Source organism: Malurus melanocephalus, unplaced genomic scaffold (assembly GCF_030028575.1).
Source record: "Malurus melanocephalus ecotype Western Australia unplaced genomic scaffold, MMel_1.1 scaffold_270, whole genome shotgun sequence".
NCBI classification, from domain to species: Eukaryota; Metazoa; Chordata; class Aves; order Passeriformes; family Maluridae; genus Malurus; species Malurus melanocephalus.
The window spans coordinates 955,048-970,286 of record NW_026623502.1 but is presented as its reverse complement, the minus strand read 5'-3'; the positions used below and the strand labels follow the sequence as shown (position 1 = coordinate 970,286).

Here is a 15,239-nt window from a genome sequence, read left to right as displayed (position 1 = left end):
TGCTAACTTGTTATACAAATCCATTGTCAGATCTCTTAAATGGAGGTAAATGTGAGATATCTTGCTCCCTTTTTATATAGGTTAGTTTACCTCGTACTTAACTGCAGAGTTAAAGGATTTCTTTCAGCTTCAGGACTCATTGCAGAAGGAAGGATGGAGCAATGCCTGGAAGGCCATATGGCTTTACGTCTCCTCCTGGCAGAGCACACGAGATGAGCCAAGAGGCAGTCAGAAAGTGAGCCATGTTGCTCATAACAGTTGAAATGTCCAGCTGGAATCTGAGTCTCATCCCTTCTTATAACTTATTGTGCAACGTGATGTTGCCTCCATTTCTGTCTGTCTAGTCCATGGAAAAGCCTTTTTACAAACCATCTGTGCTGTAACAGGTTTTGTGATAGAAGTTCACCTCATATATATACTCTTCATGACTGTGGCTAAACTATCCTGAGAATCCACTCCCATTAATTAATTATCTTGAAGTGCAGTATTAGGAAAATGTGAAGTTCCCTGAAAACTGGTCAAAATTCTGACTCCTTTCCAGCACTTTGATGGGTCTGCCAAAGTAATCCTGAAAAAATTAACATCATAATTTCCTTGAAATTCATCCATATTTTTCTTGCGATTCTCTGTTTAAGTAATTTTCAAATAATAGAAAGCATCAAGATTTGTTGTTTTGATTCAGCATCGCGAGGCAGACAACTCTTTTCTAATTTTTGATTCTATTTCACTTGTAAATTAGTTGCATCATTTTCCATGTTAATCTTCATATGTGCATTTGAAATTTAGCTATGGTAAATATGCCCTTGTGACAAGACCTTTCATTAAGTGGATTGAAAAATAATATTTTTTTAAACATCCATTACACAATTAATTCATAAAACTATTAAATATACTACATCAACCATTTTCAACCCAATTTGTGCTTAGTTAACAAGACTTCTTTGAAAGAGAGAGATGTTTTACATAGTTGTTCTGATTACATTTGATAAATTAGGTATATTTTCAATTTTTAAGCAATATCTTTCATATCATTGCAATGATCTTATTCTGTTATGTGTAGTCATAACACTATATTGCTCTTTAATTTTTTAAATACTCTGTGGTGTAAAATATATCTTAAGTGTCCCTCATTGCCACATGATTTGCTACATGAAAACTGTAATGTAAAAATAGAGCAGTAAGATACTTCTCTGTCTGTTATTAGGACCAAGTTGTAACTCTTTTTGGTAGGTGTAGCCATTTTTTAGCCTGCTACCTCCTTTCTGAAGTCCAAGAGCATATGTCAAGAATTAAAAATTCCCTATGAATAAACACAACTGCACGCAGCAGCAGGGCAGTAATTGAATTCTGTGCAATTTCAGCATGGCTGTTTCATGGGAGAGAGAGCACTTATGCTTTGTTGGTATTAAACAGCTTATCCAAAAAGGTCCGTGCAGTGGATATGATTCATTGCTTTAAGTTTTATCATCCTCAGTAGTGTGTTATAGATAATCTTCTTTGAATCTTAAAATTAATAACTTCAGTACTTCCAGAGCTGGGGTCTTCAGGCCTCTTCCCCTAATTTCTGCTTTCAGTATATTTTCTTCTTCTTTCTACTTTCTCCAGACTCTAAAAGTTTCTGTCATTTGAGTCTTGATCCAACTTTTCTTCTTTTCTTTTTCTTTCCCTCAGTCTGAGCTCAGGAAGACTATTTCTACCTCGGATACAAGGTACAGCTCATGTTAGTTCATATCTGAAGTTGTATTATCTAACTTGAAAAACATCTTTTCTGTCTGTAACCGACCGACAAAAAGAAATCTTTTTTTTCTTCTATAGAGCATAAATACACTTTTATCATTTTTATACTTTTATAAGTAGTCTGATATTTCTCTATGATATTTATACCATAGACAAAATAAGTGCAGCTCATTTTCTTGTTTGTCCATCATCTAAACTTGGAGGGAATTTAAGGTCCAGTACCTGATTTTTGATGTGGTGCTTGCAGGAACACCTGGCTAAGGACGGGTCGCTTCCTGCAGGGCAGTCTTCAAAAAGAAGCTGCCACAAGCCTCTTTCTCATGAAAGCACAATGGTCTATACTCACTGTCACTTTAGAGGTGATACGAGGATGAAAGGGGACCCTAAATCAATGTTTTCCAGGCAGGGATTATGGAGGGGGAGCAGGAGTGCAGCAATGGCTGTGCAGAGAGGTGACCAGTCTGGTTGGTGTGAGCCTCAGCTTGCTACTTTAGCATTTCATCTCAGTGCTAACTTTGACCTCAGAGCATCTGTAGTGAGTCTGGACATGCACAGAAGTAGATTTCGATTATCAATATCCATTTGGCAGTGGTACTGCAGTCCTCTGCTTACTTTGGTGCTTTATAGCCTTTTTATTTTACCTTATTGTGTTTTAAATACAAGTCTGGACCTTTCCACTGTTTCTATAAAATTGGCACTGAAAAATAGGAGAAAAAGGTATTCTGTTGTAATTCTCAAATATTTTACCTGCTCCCCATGCCACCCAACCTGACCCCATACCTCACTGGGGACATGGAACTACGAGCAGTTGATTGATTTAACTGTAGAAGTAGAGTCTGAGTGGGAAGAGGTAATTAGTGTTTTCATGGTGCTGCAGAAGTGTTAGTGTTTAAACATTAATCCRTTGCCATCTGTCCTGCTGCTGTTACCCACATGCTGCTGGCCAGTACAGGCAATGTAGCTACTACCCAAATGCTCAGAGCAGGGAAGGAGAAGTGATTTCTTTTTGCAGGAGACACATCCCAAAAGTCAAAGAAATAGTGTTATTTAGAGGTATATAAGTAGGTTTTAGAAGTATGGGAATGGATTTGAAAGATGCACCATACCTCTTCAAAAGATGTCCTAAAAAGCTTCTAATTCTTTGTCTTTAGCTTTATCTAAAGCTAATACTTCATTTAAGTTCATAAGCAGCTGCCGTGCATGCATAGTGACATTCGCAAGGCTGCTGCTGGGTGCTAAGCATTATTAAATTACSTACAACATCTGGACCTTTAACAAGTCTCTGACAGGACATTAGGATTTTATTTTTACCCCTTTTGCCCCTGATGTTCAGACAGCTCATTAATATTTTCAGGAATATATTGTTCTAAGGGATGTGGCTTAGGTGAAGGGCAAAATAAGGGCAATAAATAAGAAGCCTGTTTTAGCTTAATTAAATACAAAAACGTCATTTAAACTAAAGAGAAGAGCAGTGAGATATTTCTGCTGCTCTCCTTTATTTCAGAGTTGCAGAGAACACTTGGGAGGTAAAAATTCAACAACAAGCTGATGTTCTTAAAGGTGCTGAAGAAACAGCAAAGAGATTTGTCAAACATAGGGGTGAGATTGATTGTAGACTTAGATTCTTCATTCAGCTAAATTACCTTAAAAAAGTCTGAGTTCTATCAGTTTTCTTATTGACTCATCTCTGGGAAACTAACCTTTTTTGATATGTGGAAGAGTTTCTTAAGTGAATAGTCAGGCTTGGAAACATTTGTGCTTGCCCATGAAAATCATTTGTCCAAATTAGATTGAGAATCTCCAAGATAGCAAATTCTACTTCATATCTATTAGATGACTAGTATWGAAAAATAAATAATAATAAAAAAATCCTCTCACTTATCTTTAGGTGATCAGAAATTGCATTTCAGTATTATGTTGTAATTATTTTTTTTCCTAAAAAACAATGTTGAACTTTAATTTCGATTTTTTCCACCTTCTGAGTGATACAAAAATAGTTCCAAAAAAAACTTCARTGTAACACAGTAACTGTAACACAGTACCTAATGTAAAAATACRTTAGAAAATAGCAGTTGATAACCACAGTTAGAACACTCCTGCTTTGTTATGCTTATTTATATAAAAAAAAATGTTTACCTGCCTTTTTTAACCTGCATTTAGAACAGGATTGAACTTCAAGTTCAATATTAGGCCAATGCTAGACATGTTTAATTGTTGTATTTGTAGGTAGGCAGAGCTGCCTTGATGTAATTTATCTCAAGAATGTACAGGATATTTAAAGGTACATTTATTATGGATCTAAAAATTTTCTTTAACACATAAATATAGCTCTGAAAAGAACTTCTTTTACTTTAGGCTATTCTTAGAGTGATAAATATTGCAGTTGTAACTGAATTATGAACAGATGGCATTGAATTAATGATTAGCTGAATATTTTTAAATTTTGACTAGATTTCTTCCTGTGAAGGAAAGCATTCCATAAATCTGAAATTAATTAGTCACTGGAAATAGTTATCACTCACTGAATTACTAACATGAGTCAGAGATCAAAATTATACAGAGTGAGCATTTTTTTCAAATCAAAATTAAGGACTATGTTTCTTTTAAGATAAGTTATTATAACATTAGAGTTCMTAACCTTCATGTTTTTCCTTTTGTGTTGTTCTGAACAGATATTTTGGTTGGAGAAGTTGTTTTCTCGCTCTTTTATCGTGGATATTACTAAGGTATCTGAACTCATTACAACCTTAAAATTTTCAGATTCTTAAAGCYTCCACCCCCTTTTGCTTCTGATGCAGAAGAAGCCAAGTCCTAATGTAGCACATCTATTTTTCCCGAGATGAGCGATTCTGGYTGGCTTGCCAGGGTGCCAATGCAAATAGTTTCAGCTAGTCCAGATGAAAGTTCCACCTGTGCTGCAGGTCTTGTCTCTGAATTTGCACATCCATCTGCATCTCAGTTCTATTTCTTTCCAAATACAGAATCATACGTTCTTTTAAGGACACTTCAGATTTCCCAAAGGTGTCAGTATGGCCTCCATAAGTGGGGTATTTCAAATGTTGACAATCTGGCAGTGGTTCACATCACAAAGACACAGAATTTAAGTGTCAGCAGGGTAAGCATCTGAGGTAGATGTCTTCATCTGTGAATTGAATTGCATCTTATGTGTTACAAGTCAACAATGAACTCCACTGAGAACCTTAATCAAAAGAGACACTTCCAGAAGCTAAGAGACCAAATATGCTTTTATCCTGCTTCTGCAGCTTTCTGGCCCTTGTCCCACTGTCAAGGGCAAGGAGACAAGTAATTTCCTAAATGGATAATGCAGAAATCCTGAGAGCTGGGTTAAGCCCTCATCGTCTTGTGCCGTCATCAGAGAGGATGCTAGTTGCTCAGAAATCTGCAAATGCATTTCACTGATCTGCTAAGTAGCAGAAGGGTTTAAAATTATCATTTTCTGGTTATCAGGCTATTTTTTTTCTCTCTTGTTTTAGTACCCAATAATACCCAGTGGTATCCTTTTCGAAGAGGAGTCGTGTGTCTTCAAATATCTTGTAAATTCTTTCATTAAATCTTTCTCAGATAAAGCGTAACTATATTGAATGCTAACACCTTCTGCATAGGATATTTGTACTCGCTTGCTAAAGCATATAATTAGAGAAATCGTTTGCAAAGAAAAAAAAAAGATTTTTTTAGCTTTTCCTATAAAATAGCTATCAGTATTGAATTAATTTTTTTAMAATTTAGAATAGGGTTTTTTTTTAACATTTCTTTTTCAAGAAAGTTTCTAAGTACTCTGGTAACTTGTATCCTTTGTTTCAATCTTCTCTCCCAAAATGTGATTAATTCAATTCTTTACCTCAAAAAGCTTGATTTGTACTTGGAAACATTATAATGGTGTAACWTATGACATTGTGAGTAATAGTATACAATATTTTTAAATCACAACAGATTTTGTTTGAAATCCATGGAAAACTGCCAAAAGCATCTGGAAAAATAGTTTGTATCCTTTCAATAGAGGCTGGGGGAAAAAACCCAAGAAGGAAGATGCAAAGCTAACCTCTTAATAATAAGGGTACATAATGAATATATTGACCAAGTCCAGATTGGTCAAAGGTTGGACTTTGTGATCTTGGAGATCTTTTCCAACCTGAATCATTCTGTGTTTCTGTGAGTAAGAGTGAAAATATTTGCTAGCTTTTAATTTATATTAATAAACCACTGAAAAATGTTCAAAATGTGTATAGGGTAGAAACAAATCTCAGAATAACTGTCTAATGTTTACAGAGAATATTACCAGTATTACTTTTCTTTTTAAATCTTTACGAAGTAAGATGCATAAAACTTATTTTAAAAGGTCACAGGTAAAATGAGGAACAGGAAAGGTAAGGAACCTTTGGGTTACATGAATGTATTTCACTTCATTCAATTTCATTTTCAGTTCAATTACCTCAGAATGATGAAGCAGGATGCAGAAAGGTCCTTGTGCTACTAGCAGTTACTTTAAAGGGTATGCAGATGAGAGACAGGGTCTCAAAAGGTTCAGACTGGTCAAACATCAGATCTGTTTTTAAGAATTAAGAAGAGATGTAGAGATTAATCCATCAGTGATTTTCAGTAGAATTTTTAGTAAATTGATAGAACATTCAATAGGGAAGTCTGACTAGAAGTCTGACCTAAAGGAAATATATAATGATAAATAGAAACAGTTTTAGTGAGGAATGATTGACCTTACGATCTGCAAGATGTTACATTTCCCAAGGAGAAATTCAACAGTCCTGTTTTTTCTTTGACTGTCATTATCTAATGGAGACATTTCATACTCCCCTTACTATTTCTGCSTGCTCTTGCTACTTGATTTGAATGTGGTGTTCAAATTTGAATGTTAAGCACAGCATGTAGTCAGGTATCTCACTGTAAATTGTTCTATCTTTTTTCAACTCTCACATCTCTTCAGTGGAATGAGCTGCATTTACTTAGAGACAACTCTGTATTTTCATAAAACATATAGGGACCAAACAGCATCTATAGCCTTACAGCCTAGCTCAGAAGAGAGACAATGGAAATATTACCAGTAATTCTGTATGGAAATATAGTGTCCAGACTTCTTCAGTAAGCCTCAGCTTACTGAAAGGTTCACCTTTGTAAATTTTTTAAGTTGTAAAAACCAATCACCTCACAGAAAGCCAAAAATTAAAAGGTTAAAGATAACACTGAAAACTTGGAAAATTCTCTTAGGATTGTGTAATATTCAGGCTGCATTCATCATGAGTAAGAAAATTTGATAAGCTTTCTACTCCCATTCATGTTTTGTAGTCCACAAAATATGTTAGTTATGAATAATACAGATTCATGAGCTGGACTTTTGAGCTTGTCAATGAAAGCTAAGTTGATAAATGTAGCTATAAGAAGTTAACATACTGTGGCTTTTTATTGATGTCACAAAGATAGATTCGTGGACAATAAAGGAAAACATGCATAGAAAAGATAACGTAATAGATCTGGTAATAAAAAAGAATGTATATTTATTTATAATTTAACTTACTATTTATTTTATATTTAAAAATACATTATTAAATAATCAAATTTAAAATGTATCCATTTGCATATAGACATGTATATTTATTTATTAATAATATGTTTTAATATAATATTTATATATGTTTATAATATCTATAGTATTATGAGAAAATCAGTCTGATAGGAAAATCATTATACTTGCCATAAGCCTCAGTTCAAGAATCTAATTCATGTTCTGAGTAAATGACTCTTAATGGGATTACAAATAGAGAAAACATAAAGTGGGAAGTCCTACAGATACATTTTTGTTCCTGACACATCTTCCTGTTTTTTGCTTGGTTTTTTTTTTATCTGGGAACGTGCATAAGCAATTAAGATAGCTAAAATTACAATGAACATGTTTTTAACCATTACAGAAGAAAATAAATATGTTAACTAAAACATCAAACAACTTTTGAGAAGCAAAGAATCACATTTTGCTTTCAGTCACCTACATGTATTGCTTGTAGCTGATGAAATTATGAACATCTGTATCTGATCAGACCAAATGTCTGCTTAKCCATRTAATTTCTGAGTCTCATAGAAAATACCATATGTTGGGGATAGTAGGAGGAAAAGCACAGAATTTCTCTGGAGCTGCTGTGGCCTCAGATAGAGTAGCATGGAGAATGCTGTCTGCTGCAACTTTTCTGCAACTTCCTTGTATTATTTTCGTAGCTGTGTTTCCTCTGTCAAGATGCCCCAGGAAGACAGACTGCAGGAAGCATGTACTCTATCCATTGCAGAGGTGACAGGCAATATTTTAGGTGCGTTTTTCAGTGAAACTGATATACCATACCAGTGACAGTGCTGGATTAGTGTTGGACTCGATGGTCTTTGAGGTCTTTTACAACCGTAATGATTCTATGGTTCTGTGAAGTTCCAGGAAGTAAAATCTGCCTGGGAGGACAGAACTTTTCTGTCAGTTTTCATTTGACCAAGTCCTAAGCCTGTAATTCACAAATCTTTCATGGATATTAGTGGGTCTGTAGATCATGAAGAAGGAAGTATCCTGCTTGATTCAGACAGATCTACCAAGTTTCTTCTTGGTAGAAGATACGTAGCTATGTGGTAGATATGTGGCTCATTCCTATGCCAATATTTTATGTTGAAAATTGTTATTGTTCACTTTCAAAAAGGGTAACAAATGTGGGCATTGCTTCTTCTGACCTAGCATTTGCTCCAGCTTCCGTTGTCTGAGTAGATAATCATTCAGAATAGGAAACCTTGAAGATCAACCTCTCCAAGCAGTGTCTCTACAGCGTGGCCATCAACTAGACCCAGCTAAGCGGTTTTTTACCTTCTGCTTTCACCCTTTTAGATCTAATGAAGATGGTTCCTTCCCTTCCTCAATAAACTGAACACAGAATATGTTCTGATTGCTATGAATCTTTGTTTGTTTAGATGTTCTGCTGTCAGATGAAAGTTCTCTTTCTTTTTCCAAATTAGTCAATGTTTCTAYTCCTGGTATGAATCCTTCATTTACACTATTGCTCTTGCATTCACTGAAATGTTTTTAAGAGCTCTGCTCGCCAAAATACCATAATATCTAACATTCCTATGAATATTAAAAAAATCTAGGTGTATGCTTCAGCAATATTGATTTTAGACCCATCTGTGGGTTGAATATTTATTAAAAATGCTTTATCTCTTTTATCTCTAATCTCAGAAGCATCAACACATTCTCGTTAAAGTAACTTTGTTTGTCATCCAGATAAAATCTACATTTAATAAATGTTTAAATATAATRTTTTCCATTGAAGCACCAGAAGAAATTATACTGAATTTTATTATGTTTCCTATTCACAAGGATCAGTTTGTGGCAACTCCATTTGCATTGTAAACCCTATATTTAATTTAAGTTTGTTGATTTTCTTATCTATTTCTATGTCTGAATTTGTTTTGTGCTGGGTGGACATGGAAATTGATGGAGAAACCAGACACAACTGCTARGGTTTGTAATCCTAACTAAACCTGGCAAGTTCTTGTTAGTATTTATTATCATAACAGATAGTGGTTCTAATTAGCATTTCTGAATAATAAGGAATCACTACAAGTCATAATCTACTTTAAAGAGCAAAATGTTAAAACATGCATTCTTCGTATTGTTAGTATGATRTTACTTAAAAAGTAAGTTAAACTCTTTACAAATGCAAAATAGATACAGTTTCTGTCTTGAAATTTAATCTTTATCACTGTTAATTTGGTTTACAGGACCATAATTTGCTGTATTTTTTTGTGTGCACTGCCCAATATTTTTATTTAATGCATCTTTGCTATAGTTAAAATGGAAATTTTAGGYTTTGTACCATTTTGAAGGTAGCTGGTTTAATAATAGTTTCAATTATGCAACTCCTGTGCAATAAGCATGTTATAATCTGCCATTATATACCATGTATCTATGAACAGGAAACATATATTTTTTGCCTACRTACTTTAAAGGAATTTCACAGAAACATTGTAATTTAATTGGTAATTATACAGTTGAATTTACAAGCAAATGGTTTTCCTGAACACAAGATGAGAAAATCCCTTGAACCTGATTAAAGCATCTCTAGTACGAAGTAGACTAATAGYACAGTAAAAAGTAGCAAAGCTAAAAAACTTTTCTGGTAGCCATGTGTTTGATAGAATTACCTTTCCAAACAGAAGTTAGAAGATATATTTTCTTACATGATTCTCTGAACTGAAGTATGCATTATTCAAGCAGATATGAWTTGCTGAAAATAGTGATTACTCTACAAGTTAGAGATTAGAATTTCAAAGTATTCCCTTTGTTCATACATGATATTGTAAGACTTGATGCGTCATTTTTGTTAGCAGAACTATTAAAGATTTAGCCATTTTATAAGATGTGCATGTTTGTAGAGTGTTTTTARAACACAGCAATTTGCTTTACAGCTAAGAAGATAATACACTAATACATTGCAAATGCAACTGCTTGCTCCTATTTCAACTGGGAAATGAAAATGTAATGAAACAGAATTCCATTTTGATAGCATYGATTACTCTGTAGGCAGTTTAACTTTTCAAAATCAGTTTTAAAATGTTTACACCTGGTTCCATGTCAGAGACAGATTTAACAGGTGTTATGTTTTTTAGTAATCTCTCAAGTGGCTTGAACACACTATTTCACCAATAAGTAAGTAATACCAAGTGATACACTATTAAGTCCTGAATGAAACATGAAGTAAAGCCCATTTATTTTAGCATTAAAATTTATTTGCATCCTGTAATGTTGTTTTGGACTAGCTGAATTCTAGGTGTACTTTTAAGTTGTGATGCTGAAGTAGCACAACTGCTGAATATCTAAAATATATGCATTTTTTAGACTATGTTCCAGATAATTGTTATTTAAGACATTTTTCATGAAATTCATCTTAAATACATCACAAGTTTTAAAAARCAGTTATTGAAACATTGCCTGTCACTTCCAGTGATGTATGATGAATAAGAATGTGGCAGGTCGTTCTTCTTTTGATATCTGACACATTTTCTGTTAATTTCTTTTCCTTAAAGAGCTAACAACTTTGATGGGTGTAAATTAGCAATATCACAGTACTTATAATGCCACTTACTTTTAGGTGGCTAAGCTAGCATAATCTCTTAAGTAAAGATGAAACTATTCAGTATTAAGTTATTTGTGATTATCCTTTGGTTTCCTTAACCATAAGTATGGTTGCAGGACAAGGGTATCCGCAGCCTTCTGTGTCTGGTTTGCATGGGAAGGTTCTGGCAGAGGGGSAGGACATAGTCACAGGGGTGGCTTCCCTGAGAAGCTTCCAGAAGCTTCATCCATGTCTGACAGACTGTGACAACAATGAAAATGAATGGAGTATCTTCCCAAACTCTATTGATAACATGTGTCACTGGGTAACTGATTGTATTTTAAACAAATAATTCAGACGTGTCTGCAGGGCGCTGCTATCAAGGACATCACCACCTTTGGGAAATATTTAGGAGTAATGCATGAATTCTCTAAGACAGAAATTTATGAGTATATATTGTGATTGCAATTACCTGATGGACTGTTAGACTTTGTTATACTTTTTATCAGTGAGCATTCTGGAATGTTTGTGAGATGTAGCATTTAATTATGCCATGGCTAATGCTAGACAATCTGAAATCTGCCTTTGTCTGTTTTTACAATAATTTGGTATTTTTTCAAAACAAAGCCAACAACCTGATTAACACATTAAAAAAAAAAAAAACAAAAACAAAAAAAAAAAACAAAACAAAACAAAAAAAAACCCAAAGCCAAAAAAACAACAACAAAAAACACAAATCAAAAACAAAAAAACTTCAACTGTGGAGAGGAGGGTGTAGAAAACACCATTTTGCACATTTACAGAATAAACATTTCTAAATTCAACACAATGCAGCATCACAAGTATTTTGGTAATTCATTTTCAGTTCCTTTTTTCTTTTGTGAATTAAAAATAACCAGAAATTTTTTAAAGTACAAACATATGTCCATCTGTAAGTAAGAGGAATTGTTTWGATTTCATAGCTGATTCTGTAAATTATGGGCTGGCAAGGCAATTCCTTGACCAAAACTCATTATCACAGCTTTTATATTCCTTATTACATACTTTGACACTAATCATTTGCATATTAAACTAAAAACTTCCATATGATTGAGGCAGGATTTTTTCTACAAATTTATAAACCAGATTGTTAAACTGAACATATATGGATTTCTTTGTCCATAATGATGTCCCCATAATTTTTAGCCATATATTTTTCTTCCAAGTGCGCATTACTAGCCTAACTAGGAATCAAACAGAAAATTTTGGATAATTATTCCCTGAAATCATGTATCTTACCTTATATGTGGTTGTGCTGTATGCATTTCATTGTTTTTCAACACCATTTTCAGAAGTGATGTTTGCTTTAATTTGTTGCTAAAATAAAATTTCAGAAAACATTGAAGAGTAAGGATAAACCTGTCAATTGAAAAGCATAATTAATTTGAAAGTGTTTCAATATCTGCAAACTTTTTTTTATTTCAGTTAGATCAACTCCTATATCTGTCTGGTTTCACAATTATTTTAGTGCTTTTGAGCTTTGAGACATTTGGGAATATTGTTTCATAAAATGTGACATAAATTGTGATATCTTAGTTCATGTTTTTTGGTTGGTTTGTTGTTTTGTTGTGGATGTTTTGTTAATCCACTGTCTAGGTTGCAGTAGAACTGAATGGGAAATACACTTTCATATGTCTTACTGCAATAGGGTCATATGTTATCTTTATTTTTTAATTGGCAAGAAAATGAAATTTAAACTGAACAACCCCCGGAAAGCTCTGTGTGAATCAGCATTTCAAGATCTCAGTGTTTAAGTACATTCTAAATTCTAGTGTTGATTTCCACATAATGCTGAAGTAGATGTTTTTGCAGTTCTGTAAATTATTTTAAGAGTATTTTAGAATGCAAATTATCTATCAGGATAACAGAAAGCCAAATATTTTATTAAAGTGTCATGCATTCGATATGTTTTGGGTATTCCATGTAAGCTGATGATTGCTTTAATTCTTACAAAAGTATCTTAGATGTAACAATCACTTCCTTGATTTCAGGAGCTGATGCTGTGGAAGCTCAGTGTAAGAGATTTGAAGTGAGAGCAAGTGATGGTGGAAAAGTATTGTTTTCTGCAGATGAAGATGAGATTGTCATTGGAGCTGACAGACTGAAAGTAACAGGTATGGTAATAATAAAGTTTCTAAATGGATGCAAACATATTTTTAAATATATTTTGTAATAATTAAGCTATCAGTCTTCTACAAAATTTTAATTCACTGGAGAAGAAAAAGTCTTCTCATTATCAGTGATTCACCAACCAAAAGGTACTGCATAGTTCTATATTCAAATATCAATTTCTCCAAAGGTAGATTTGAATTTAAATTCTACAGCTGTGCTACAAATCACACCACTGTGTTCTGGTTTTTATGTATTACCATTAAGTATTGTTTTGTGGTGTGTGTGCCATTTGTTTAGGTAAGGTTTCTTCAGAATGATAAAAACTACTGTTCAGTATACAGTATATCAACTTGCATATATATGTATATATATAACTTCCATGTAAATTAAGGGTATGTACTCTGTTTCATGAAGCTGAAAAACAGCTGAAGAACTTTGCCTTGGCTTGGCTATGTTAGTTTATAATTAAAAAAAGGTGACTGTGATGGTTTCACAACAGCCAGCAACCAAGCCTTGCACAACCACTCACTCACCCCTGTGCTGCGGGGATGGGGAGAGGATTGGAAGGGTGAAAGTGAAAAGACTCATGAGTGGGATGAAGACAGTTCATTAGGCAAAGCAAAAGTACACAAACAAGCAAAGCAAAACAAGGAATTAATTCGCTGTTTTCCATGGGCAGTCAGGTGTTCAGCCATCTACAGGAAAGGAAGGCCCCATCACACATAGTATGGAAAAAGAGAATCACAATCCTGCTAAGGCTCAAACTTGAGCATAATAATAAATGATGTGAAAATTAATCTTAAAAGTACAATTGACACAGGAGATTTCAAAGCAGCTATCATAAGTTAAAAAATAATCATTTTACAAATGGTSCTCAGAATTAGATTCCCTGCAAACTGAGAAAGGTTATCATAAGTTTTAGATGTCATGATCATTATTTTTTAATCAAACTTTTGGCACCATAAGAACTAATTTTATCCACAAATTGTGTGATACTTTTAAATTCTTCAGCAAACACATGAAAGGTGATGAGTCCCTGTGAGCTACATCAATCAGACTGTATTTCTCCACATGGCATGATATGACTGATGAAACCTAGCAGGAAATCATAATGTCAAACATCAACCAGAATCTTTTTCTTTAGTTTATTTTTCTCAAGCTTGTGTTTTTATTATCATGGTGCCTTGGGGTGAATATAGGAAAGGAATTATGGGAGAAGAGAGACAACAAATGTTGAATATAAAAAAGGAAAAATAAGATGTGYTTATTTGGGGATTAAACTCTCAGATGTATTTTTTTAAGTGTGGTACTACAATAAAATTATTTTATTTTCTTTTGTAGCTATCAATAGTTTCTCTTTAAAACACTTCACTCTGATTGGGTCCAATAACTGACTTACTTTAGGAGTTAATTTTCAAAGTATGCCTGTGAGCATTTATAAACTACCATGGCAATGTGTGGGTTTTTCTTGTATATGATTTTTTCTCTAATCAGTGGAATATTTTTTAATGTTCAGCTTTTAAAAGCAATCTATCATAAGGCAATCTATGAAATTCTTGATTAATAAAAACTTGAAAGATTGACAACTTCTCACTGATTTTTTTTTGTAACATTTTTTATTTGAAAATTTTTATATAGGCAGCCTATTCCAAAGAGAAAGGTTTAGCCAAAACAGGGTAGTAATCCAGATATCAATTTATTTCCAAGATAAGAAAAACATTAAATCAGAAGTAGTACTTTTTGGTTTAGAGATATTGCAGTTATATATTTCTATATTTAAAAAGTCTCTCACTTTAAATTAGGCAATTGGCTGGTTTAGTTTAAACTTCTTATTCTACCTTCCATTKCTAGTTTTGCTTTTTCTTTTACCTCTATTAGCTCTTTTCTACTTTGTTACTCAAGGAAAGTAGAAAAAGGATTCATCTTTTTGCTTTGTTAGAGAGTTGTTAGAACTGCAGCTGTCTGTTGTCCCTTCACACAGAGATGTCTCCTGCCACCAAGTTTAACAGGTGTCATAGAGCTTTGGAGGGAGGAAATARAAAGGCTTGATGAAGTGAACATATTTTTGAAGAACTGGGGAAGCAAGTAGTAGCAAGAAGCTCACTTTCTGGTGAACTCACTGACTCTTTTCTGCACATGGTTAAACCTTTCTCCATCTCTTATATTCACCCTGTTCCAGTGGACATCTACAGCATCACGGAATCTTCTCTCTCTTTGCAGCTACAGAGCAAGAGTATCTGTTTG

General features: G+C 33.8%; 1 protein-coding gene across 1 annotated transcript in view; it reads left to right on the top strand.

Annotated features, from left to right (window-relative positions):
- The window catches only part of SGCZ (sarcoglycan zeta), a 121,305-nt gene that overhangs the window by 63,135 nt on the left and 42,931 nt on the right, over nt 1–15,239 (top strand). The window contains 1 exon segment of the mRNA XM_057376097.1: nt 12,875–12,997. Within this exon segment, the coding sequence (XP_057232080.1) occupies nt 12,875–12,997 (123 nt within the window).